At 41.5% G+C, this 10899-nt stretch overlaps 1 protein-coding gene across 3 annotated transcripts in view; it reads left to right on the top strand.

Annotated features, from left to right (window-relative positions):
• The window catches only part of LOC116054513 (synapsin-3), a 128165-nt gene that overhangs the window by 25012 nt on the left and 92254 nt on the right, over positions 1 to 10899 (top strand). For all 3 annotated transcript variants that reach the window (XM_035995860.1, XM_031306083.2, XM_031306085.2), the window contains exon 3: positions 1711 to 1768. In XM_035995860.1, the coding sequence (XP_035851753.1) occupies positions 1711 to 1768 (58 nt within the window). The remainder of the gene's footprint in view (positions 1 to 1710; positions 1769 to 10899) is intronic.

The following is a 10899-nucleotide window of genomic DNA, read 5'->3' on the forward strand; positions in this document are numbered from 1 at the left end:
AGGTCGATAGGCGCTCTAAATCCCAAACAGCCTGTCCCAGTTACCGAAGGCCTCTAGCATGTAGCCCAGATCCTTAGCTACACACAGCTCCAGCCTGAAGCCCTCGACAGATTGTTAACTGTCCCACGCCTGCGAGGGGTGAGAGTTCAGCGCTGAGACCCACAGAACACTGGGACACAACATGGCTACAAACAGTAAAATGCTTTAGAGCATCCTCAATCCAAAAGCTAAAAGGGCTCTAGTATTTATGTCATTGTCAAATACACATGCAAGTCAAATAAGAACAAGTATGTATTTGTTTAGTTGTGGTGTTTCTCCAAAATAAGGCCTCATTTCCCATAAACCCTGTTGCATGTTAAGGCTCAAGAAGGCTTCCATCGACCTTTCGCTCCTTTCTCTAAAGTGTCATTGAAAACTGTGAAAGCTCAAGGCCAGTTTGCGTCGCTAGAACATCACGCTCTCTCGGATTATTTGCCGGTGGTCCGGAATTCCCGGTTCGTGGGCAAATACCGGGCCTTCACATATTGTTACCAGGCCAGGATAAAACAATCTGATTCGGCAAAAGAATCTAATTTAATAACTTAATATGTGATTTGTGCAGTCATCACCATGATCTTGGCATGATCCCTGTGTGATGCATTTTTCTTCATCGCTCTCACAACAAAGCCACAACAACAGGATGCAGATTTTGAACGAACAAAAAATGTAGTTGTATCATGGGAAATATAGAGAGCAATGTCAAGCCCCCCCGACTTTATGGAAGTGCAAAATTAAATAGCTAGAGAATCTATTTAACTGTCTAAACATCAGAGAAGAAGAAGCGTGCATAAAAGACCATTGTGCCTGGCTGAAGTTACAGGAATTGGAATCTGGTGGGATGACATGTTGGCAAAACTCAATCAATAAACAAGTTTAATTGGGCGATGTAAACTTTAATTACCCAAATGTAAAAATTCTACAATGTCAACTTTCCACTGTGGTTTTTCTGTATACAACTCTACTACTTCTCTACTACAACTCTACAGCTTCTCGATCAATCTAAATACTGCAGGCCTGATGGTGATAACTCTTCCAATGACTGCAAGTTCACTGGTTCTGACTGCAAGGAAGCAAGTGCATCAGTGCTGGATGATTCCTGTATTTCTTCCATGTGATCTTTAAAGAAGCGTGAGAGCTCCGTGTAACTACAGTGGATTGTGTAGGAACAGAAATATCAATTCACTGTAGTCACCGAAACGCAAAAAAAAGATTACACCCACATGGACTATTCTTCCATCAGCGATTTCTCTTTATTAAAAGCACTATATTTCACATTACTCTTTGCCAAGAGATTTTGTTTACTCAAAGCAGGGTCAGATTCTGTAATTATGGAAAATATGAGTCATTTTGCCCACTCACAAGGTATTTTGCAAGGTCTTTTGACATTTCAGTTCTCCTTTAATCAAATAAACAAAGTGTATTTTAAGTTTGTTTTGACTTTAAGGAGTGTTTGGAGCACATACTGTGCAGGGAAGGAATCCACATGTTGAAGTACACATCTTAATCCTTGCAATATAGTCATAAATACAATCTGATTGGTCTCCATTGTACAATTGTCATGTCTGCAGATTATTAAATAAATAAAAGGTTCACACTGTATATAGAATATATGGTTGTTTTTTTTTCCCTTTTTGTCAATTCCTTGACAGTTTGTATTCTGTTTCTTTGCAGGGCAAAGTATTTTCGAGGGAAGAAGCTGAACGGAGAGTATGAGATCCGGGTGGAGCAGGTAAGGTGGATCTAACAAATTCTGCCTACTTACACATTTTAATAAATTATTTTAAATCTGTGACATTTAAAAGCAGCTTTAATTATTCAGTCAGCCTTTAATTAAATGCCATTGTGGATGTTTGTAGCCAACGCATTGAATGACGGCAGCCATGTAGCGCCTCCATCTTTAAAATACATTAGCCAAAGAGGGACATATACCTCCGCCTTTCGCGCTTTTACACTCAGTGGCACCGTGACGAATGGCCAGGGGGAGATTACTTGCCCGGGAAAAAGAGAATTAAAACGACAACGCGACAGGCAAAGCAACAAGACCAATTGGAGTGGCTAGAACAGCTTCGTGTAAACAATGGAGATACTAAGAGCTCATTTCGGGTTCAGCCACTGTAGGAGTTGAAATGTGCTCGGAATGGGAGGGACTAGAAAGTAATATTCAGTTGGTTGTCATATACAATTTCACCACTAGATGGGAGAAATTCTTACACAATGTAGCTTTAATGAGTGCAAGTTAGCTAACTCATGCTAACTACGAACATGATAACCCAAACTCGCAGAGTGCATTACTTTTTATATAGAGTAACATATATGTTCAGAGTGCATTATCACTCTTACTTTGCAATATTAAAAACTGTCCCACTGTGATGTATCAACTCATGAACTCTGTAATACACATCCTGAAAATAGAAGACCGTTGGGAATTTTAATTCTGGCCACCCTAACTTTTTATATCCAACAAGCTACTTAAAATATGACCAGTCAAACTTTATCTTAAAGGAATAGTTTGACATTTTGGGAAATATGCTTATTGACTTTCTTGCCAAGAGTTAGATGACAATATCTGCATGTCTGTGGGCTTATGGAGTTAATTGCCAGGAGGCCATTAGCTTAGCTTTGCATTAAGACTGGAAAGACGGGAATACAGCCAGGCGGCTAAACCCAAAGTATAAAAATCAGTCTACTAGCACATCTAAAGCTCACTAATTAAAGGGGAACTATGCAGTTTTTTTTAGCTTAATTTACCTTAACTGAACAGCTTCAGAGTCATTGGCATGGTTATAAGACTTTTTTTTCGAACTGAATGGTGGTAGTCTCGCTCCCCCCTAGCGCCTGTGAGCGGAAAAACCACCCTTGCAACTTTCGGCCGGCGAGCCGCTGGCCTCAGCGTCAGGAAGTATGGCGTGATATCACGTCTCGCGATGTAACAAATTGCTTCACAGCACTGCACACATACGCCCATTCAGGAACCGGCTAACAAGGTAGCGATGGAGTTTTTCACACTATCGTCATGGCAAAAAAGAAGCAGAAAGCTAGGAAAGCATTGTCGGAGGAACGGAGAAAGAGGAAACGGCAGACTGACCGAGCGAGGAGTCACACACAAGTAAACATAGGAGCTGCCAAATATCTATTCCGAAGCTGTAGGGGGAGCTCTATAGAGAAACCTGCCAGCAAAAAGCAAGAAAACAGCAAAGAAATGGCCAAAACTGCATAGCGCCTCTTTAATACATAATATTTCAAACTAAAGTGTAAAAAAATAATATAGGTAGCTGTTTTCCACTGCCTTCAGTCTTTAAGCCAAGCTAGGTGTTCTAGCTCCATACTTAACAGACAGACATGTATCAATCTACTCACGTAAGTGGGCAAAAAAACTATTTCCTAAATGTTGAAGCATTTCTTTTTTAAGTAGCTTGATTTTAATTCAACACAAGTGTGCCAATATTATATACAGTATGCACAGAAATATGTGTCTAGACAGTATTTACATTGTGTAGATAACATCTAATTTACCTCAAATAACTGTTCAGTTATACATCTGCAAGCCATTGTTGAGCCCGGAGCCGCCTTTGAAATGGAGTGGTGGGTTTTTATGAGCGAAGGAAAAAAGGGGACCACAAAAAGCCGGACTGGTGATTTTATAGCCTGTTTGCTCAACTCTCTACTGTTGTGGTCACATCCTCTTTCTGGGCCGTGATAGGGTAGGAATATGAATCAAGACTTTTCTATGAAACGTGAACTTGCATGGAATTTTTATTTTTTTTTTATATTGAAACCCGATAAAAATGTGGAGTTAATTAGGCCCATTAAGTTCATAGTGAGTTGGACCATACGAGCCCCCCCTAAAGCTCAGCTATAGTTCCAACTGTGACCTACTTAGATCTTGTTGGACCCTCCGCTCGTTCCCAGAAGCCCCTCCGCGTTGACGATAACAAGTCAGTCGCTAATTGCCTTCAGCAGCCAGACTCTTCATAGACTGTGTGTGCACCTCGCTGAGAGCCTTAAGACGATGGAAACACAATCTCTGTGTGAAAAGTTTGCGACATGCTGAGAATAACCCTTTCGGGGGATGACAATAAAAGCAGAGAGACCCACTGCACTTTCTCTCTCACTCTTTAATCCCACTTTCTTGTTGGCCTTCACCATCTCTAACCCAGCAAACATTTTTGAAATTGAATGGACTTTTTTTAAATGACGTACACCTACACTGAAACATAGCAACAGCATTCAGGTTAAAGCAGTCTTGGTTGTTAAAGCTGCTACCTAAAGTTTATGCATTTTACAATTACCTATTATAGTAAACACATATATAAATTGTGATCATTTCTATCTTAGTTGGATGGACCTTGCCCAACATATGCTAGCTGTCATCTATTGTATTCATGCTGTTAAAGCTCTCTGAATCAGTGCTCACAAGCCCCAAACCAACATAAGTCTTCTCTGGCTTACTTGCTGCCATATAAGGTACCATCTTTAGACTCCAGCACAGACTCGCCACAGCATGTGATGCTGCAGCGAGTGAGCCTGATGCCAATCTGTATGAAAGAAAAAAGAGAGAGCGGCTTTGGTTCTTCCATGTAATATCTCTCATTAAGGCTGCCCTGCCACCTGTAGTTTCCCCAGCCACTGCCCCACAGCACGCTTGTGAGCCCATTGTTGTGGATCGTTCCCTCTCATTTACGTGACCCACTTTAAAGTTACATTTGGCAGACGTCTGAGGTCCTGTGTCCAACGGTTAACTCTTTTTAGCCATGGAACAGATGCTCATGGGAGCGCTGGTGGTGGTGCTTTGTGCTCCTAAGTGACTACTAAAACCCGGCTCGAAGCCATCGCCTTTTTTCTATATTTATTTTTTTCAAAAATAATGAAATATGTTCAGTAGTAGCTCTGGATGCCAAGCGATCCACACGGTCAGGTTAGGAACACAGCATACCTTTTTGTTATGATTCCAAATGAAAAACACAGCCAGTAATGTAAAGAAGAGGGCCTTTGCTGACAGGTAACTTCTGAGCCAAATACAAAAAAGTAAATTAATCCCAATCTCGTGAACGCGATATATCTCAGGACCCCCTGGAGGAAATTTCTTCAAATTTGGCACAAGCGTCCACTTGGACTCAAAGATCAAGTCAGCAGCTTTGAGAGGTTGAATTTAGGCACGATGCTACTTTAATCATACTGATATGCATGCTAAATTTTGCCAAATGGATATGATCAGAAAAATGAAAGATAGGGTCTTTTGAAGTGAGACCGTAACTTTACTAAGCGACAATTATGGGATAATGCCAAAAAACCTACACTAACAGAAGCACAAGTGGAAAGAGTTCTAGGGTCAATGACTTGTCAAGTCAGTAATGTCTGTTCTCATTTGGAATTTCATATAGTCTCACTTTGAAGGTTGACCCCAGCTTTTGAGCCAATTGTGTGTCATTTTCTTTATAGATATTTCCTCAGGAGTTTTATCTCACATTATCACAAGGCTTGGTTGTATACTCGATTCTGATTGGTCAATCACTGCATTCTACGATCTGTTATTTCTGTATAACAGACCGTTGCAATGGACAGAGTTCTGATCATAGACTCTGGAGGACCAATTTTCAATCAATAAAATCGTTTAAATCAATACTTGTGCTAATAAGAAGCTCATACCGCCGATCGGCTATCACAAAGAGAGAGAGGGGATCGCTAACAGCGCTAACAGAGCATTAGTTAGCTCCATGTTTAGCTCACTCAGCAGGGCGACCTGGCTTCTGCCGGAACAGTGTTAAAGTTGACTGTCCTGACCGGGACGCAGGCGTCATCAGTGGGTAACCTCTGTGTGAGTAGCCTTGTAATAAGCCTTGTAATAAGCAGGACAATATAGAGCCAGTCGGTCATTATTGCGAATAGGAACCCTCCAGGCTGCTTCAAGACCAAGTCCTGCATCACGCTCTCAGGGTTCTAATTTGCAATAATGACCGGCTCACTCTACATTATCCCTTACGTAGGTGGCTATCAATAATTAGGCCCACTGACTCAACCGATTTGTTGTCTGGACGCATATGCTCGCCACTTCACACTTGGACCCAGAGATCTCTGGAGCGCACCACTTTTCATTCAGTACACTGGTGCGTTTCAGAGATCTTTGGAGTTTAGTGGATTGCAAGTATCTCAGATGTGGGTACCATGGTGGCAGTGCCAAGCCAAGGACCTCTTGAGCTGAGATCTTTTGCACTGAAAGTCGTCACCCTGCTTGTGATGCTTGTAACAATTCTGACAGTCCATTGTGAAAAATGTCATAACTAATGTTCACCAGCTGCAATCAAAGTATATCACAGACACGATGACACCCAGCAAAAGGCTGCCAAACAAACTGCCTGTTTGCTACCCACAATCCCTGCACAGTTATAAACACTGCAATTTACACAATTGGACAAATTAGGCTGTTAAATTTGAAGGGGTCTGTTGTTTGTGAAAGAACAAGGGGTGGTTCTTCAGGGTTGCTGGACTATGTGTGGTTTGAGTCGGGGCAGGGCAACATCTGCACAGCAGGCATATGACCTCAGCGCTATCCACGCTCCTTTCTGCTGCAGTCATGGCAGCTCACAGGCAGTTGGCTGTATGTTACCCGTAGCCTTTTTTGGCTGGTTTTTGCACATGACATAGGGCATCTGGGTAGAACTAGCTCAAGACGGTTTTGTTTGGTACTTGCTGCAGACATTTGACTGCTCCAGCTGCCCTCGTGCCTTCTGTTGCCCTGCTGCATTTAGCATCTGTCTTGGATTTCGACATTTAGTGCCTCAATGAACTATTTCACTGTTGTACAACAAGGTGGTAGTGATTAGCAGCAAATACTTCTCCCGTGGTGCCCATGAATGGTCCACTGTACTTCAGGCCCCTCAATTGCATCAGTATGTGATTCAACCAAGCTTATCAAGAGTTATTAAAAATTCAGAGGTAGTAAACAAAAAGGATCTGCCCTGCAGCTACCAATCAAATCACTACAGTCTGTTCTTTCTTAACATTTATACACAAGACTGAATAGCTTTACCTCATGTAACTCCTAACTTGTCAACTTACAAATTGCCAGACAATTTTTTGCACATTCTTATTCCCCAGTAAGCACGCATTACAATGCGGCGTTAATGTAACAACTCTATGCCACATTTTCTATTCAAAGTTGTAGTTCATGCAGGTCCTGGTTGGTCAAGGTTTTCCCAATTGAAACTAAAGAGGTGAGGCAATAAAAGAAGCACTTTGTGTCACAGAAAAACATCTATTTTCAGATGAAAGGAAACCACACAATAAGAGGCTCCATCTGGGCTACAACGATTTTATCAACGGCTTCTCTACTTTGGTCTTCCACTCAGGACCAAAAATAAAAAAAGAACAACTATCAGTGGAACAAGGTTAGTGTTAAAAGGAATATAATGGGCATTTGTGGAGAGGGAAAATAAAAAGCACAGTAAGGTAATTATTGCTTAGATCCACATAAACAGTTATGGGAACATCTATTTTCTTTTTTGCAAACATTGGCTCCTAATAATAATATAATACATTGTATTCAAGTTCTCTTTTCGCAGAAAGTATGCTTTATTTTCAGTATTAAATCTTCATTGGTTATTGTTGAATGTTTCTAGGATTCATTTCTATACTTGTATATTTCCATCTCAATTATCTAGAATGTCAGAGTAGTTTACACTTCCACTGCTTTTAGTGCTCACACAACACATCAACATTGGCTTTCTTGGCTTAGACATGGACTGAAGTGTCTTCTGTTTTCTTCTCTTCAGCTCACAGTTCAGCTGCTTTCAGCATTTACTCGCAAACTGTTCACAAGATTAAACTAACTTTCAGCCACTACAACACTGACTTCAGCTACGTTCAGCTTTAAGACTTCAACTGAAACCTTAGCTTCAGACGACAACTCAATCTATTTAAGTGCATCAACTTAAACTGACACTTCAACTCCTTATATTTACATTCAAAGACTTATTTACAGTGTTCGCACCTGCAGTATTCCGTGCGAGTAAGCACTTTTAGCTTTTTCTAGTTTCTTGGTTTCGTGCTTCCCAGAAAACATTGCAGATTGTAGTTGCAGTGCAGCTCGACCAGACCTTCCAAGTTGTTTTTGCCAAAGGACAAAAGATCCTGTTTACAATTTGACTCGTGACCAAACAAAAGGCACCTGAACCTCAGTGACACGGGTTAGTCCGAATCTAAAAATACTCGCAGAGATTCCAGATGAGCTGCCGTCAAGTGGTGTTTACTGTACTGTCCACAGGTTCACATGGCTTGGCAGTCAGGACAGAGTGCACGTAGCACTGCAGGGATAAATGAGGCTTGCCTGTAAATTAGTGCGGCTAAGCTAAACCAGTGCCTTACACGACGGTACTTTTTGTCAGGTATATTGTTAATTCAAGTAGAAGATTGAGTTGATTAAAGTGCCTTTTTTGAAACACACACATATGAACACAACAGTGATTCAATACGTATTAAGTCCATGAAAGCCTTTCCATTAGCTGAGGGAATGAAATGTGTTTTACATTTCTAGTTTGCTTAGATTACTGTAAATAAAGAAATTAGTGAGCAGTGAGGGTGACTATGGCTGGCAGAAACTCAAATAACAGAAGAACAGGCTCAGTAGTGAGAGAAATTCAACTTGAGACAAGGTTAAACCTAATCGCAACCATGCTGTCTTCCGTAATTCTGTTCCTCCTAACAGATTATCTGAAAGCTATTCTTAATTCAGCCCTAATGCAGGTCAACAGATGAGAAGAATCAAGCTCTGGAAGCAGTTGCCCCATGTAGCACTTCCTGTTTTCCTTTCCCAGGGCAAGAGCTGCTCCAAGACAAGTGTCTGAATGTGTTACCGTGATGGTAACCATGGTGCTGTGAAAAGCCTCCTGTCCTGGCTTCTGGACCTGTGCCCCGCACCAGCCACTTCATCCATGACCATTACTGCCCAATGAATGGTTGTTAGCACTCCTCTTACCTAGAACCAGCCAATCAGAGATGACGTGGAATGCTCGGTCCTAGCCAAAATGTTGCCTACTCTCTGGTTTTATCAGGTTGAAGCAAAAGTCAGCGTAGGCCCCTGTGTTTGGGATGGGATTTGTTTAGGAGATGCAATGATGGAGGATGTGTGTGTGCAGTGTTTTATTTTTTTTTTTTTTTTTTTTTTTTAAAAGCAAGGCATGTGCTGCTGAGCACACAGATGTTTCTTTCAGAGGTGGGTATCAGTAGAGAAGAGCTGAGAAAAGGAAGGGAGCCAAGTGCAAGTCCTTGAGGCACAGTGAGAGTGGCGCCTCGTTGTCCCTTAAATAAGATTAAGGCATTTACTCGCCCCCTGCTCTTCTTCTGAGAGTGCAACACAATAAATAAAAGAGGTGGGTGTCTTGTTTTGTTTTCCCTCTTGGCCAAAAAACCCAGTTTCATTACGTTGGCTCATTCTTTTCAAAACCAACTCACTCCCCCATACAGAGTTTACATGGGCCATGGCGCTGGATGAAAGGGAAATTTATCTCTTGAGAGAATATTGCTGATAATATTTCCTTTTTTTTATGTAGATGAAAGCCCATGTAAAGCTTGGTAAAGCAGGCTCAAGTGACGATCACAGCAGGAGAATGTGCAGATAACAGTTGACGTGCTCTGCATGTTGGCAGGAGCTGGGTTGAGTAGAGGGTCAGCTAGAGGATTTGCTTCCATGTTGGTGTCGTTGCAGGGGGCTGAAGCCTACACAGCAGAGCAGCTTACTGCAGGGTTGTGTTGTTGTGAGGCTATCGCAGCATCAGCTGTGATGATCAGCTGTCAAACTGCTGCTCTTTATTTTGGCTAGCTAGGCAAGGCGTTTGTGCAAATCCCCAAAAAGTATTCCTAAACAAAAATCATTTAAGATTAAGTTTCTATAGGTTTCCAGTATAGTTGCAGAATGCTGCTATTCTTCTATTATAGTACTTTGACTACAAAGTGTTCCATGCTGGGAGATGAGCCTTTTACTTATTTATTGACCTAGCCAGTCCACGATTTAATCCATCAACCCTCCAGACACAAACCTATTTCTTTGATTAGCCGACTGCCATATGCCATTAGCCATGTGCTGTGCATGTGTGCAGGGCTTCCCTCCAAAATCCCTGAGTGTCCATGGGAAATGTTTTGAATAGCATAAATGATTGTCTTCACCCAAAATATGATAAACTTTCATATAATCACTTCTTTAGCATGAAAGACTATAGTCAAGCTATACATTAAAATGTGCTGTTGATTTTGTGGTAACAAAGTCTTATTATGATACACATTGTTGCAATTACAATCATTTTGGCTCTGTGAGTCAGTCAAAAGCAGCATATACACACATTGTGATTGGGTTTTTCTGTGTCAGAGCTGATAAACAAAGCTGAACTGCTCTCAGTTTGGAAGATCTACAGTATGGATGACATTTTGATTTGATTATGTTTTTCCTTTGAGTAGCATGTCATTGTTACACACTGCAGTGTTAGGAGGGAGTCGACCAGACCAGGGAGTCTGGTCCATTGCTGACTCAGGATTTGAGTACTCACAGACAAATGAAATGCAGCCATGATTATTTTTTGTAGTGTTGTGTTTGGTAGTCGACCACATCATGTCAAATTGAGTTTTTTGTTTATTCTACAGAGAGTCAGCATGCTGCTGGTTTAGGGCCCATTAATTCCACTACATTACTGTCACTCCTCATACTCGGAAGGGACGTGAAGACGAACAAATGGCAGCGTTTTATGTCTAAGGTCAACTGGCTGCAGTTTAGCGTCCCTCCCTCCAGGGCTTTGTATACCTGGAGTTCAGGATGATGGAGCCTTGGCCCTGTCAGAGAACATGGGATATATGTGATCCAACAAATACCATTCT

The sequence above is a fragment of the Sander lucioperca genome, chromosome 20 (assembly GCF_008315115.2).
Source record: "Sander lucioperca isolate FBNREF2018 chromosome 20, SLUC_FBN_1.2, whole genome shotgun sequence".
Lineage (NCBI taxonomy): Eukaryota > Metazoa > Chordata > Actinopteri > Perciformes > Percidae > Sander > Sander lucioperca.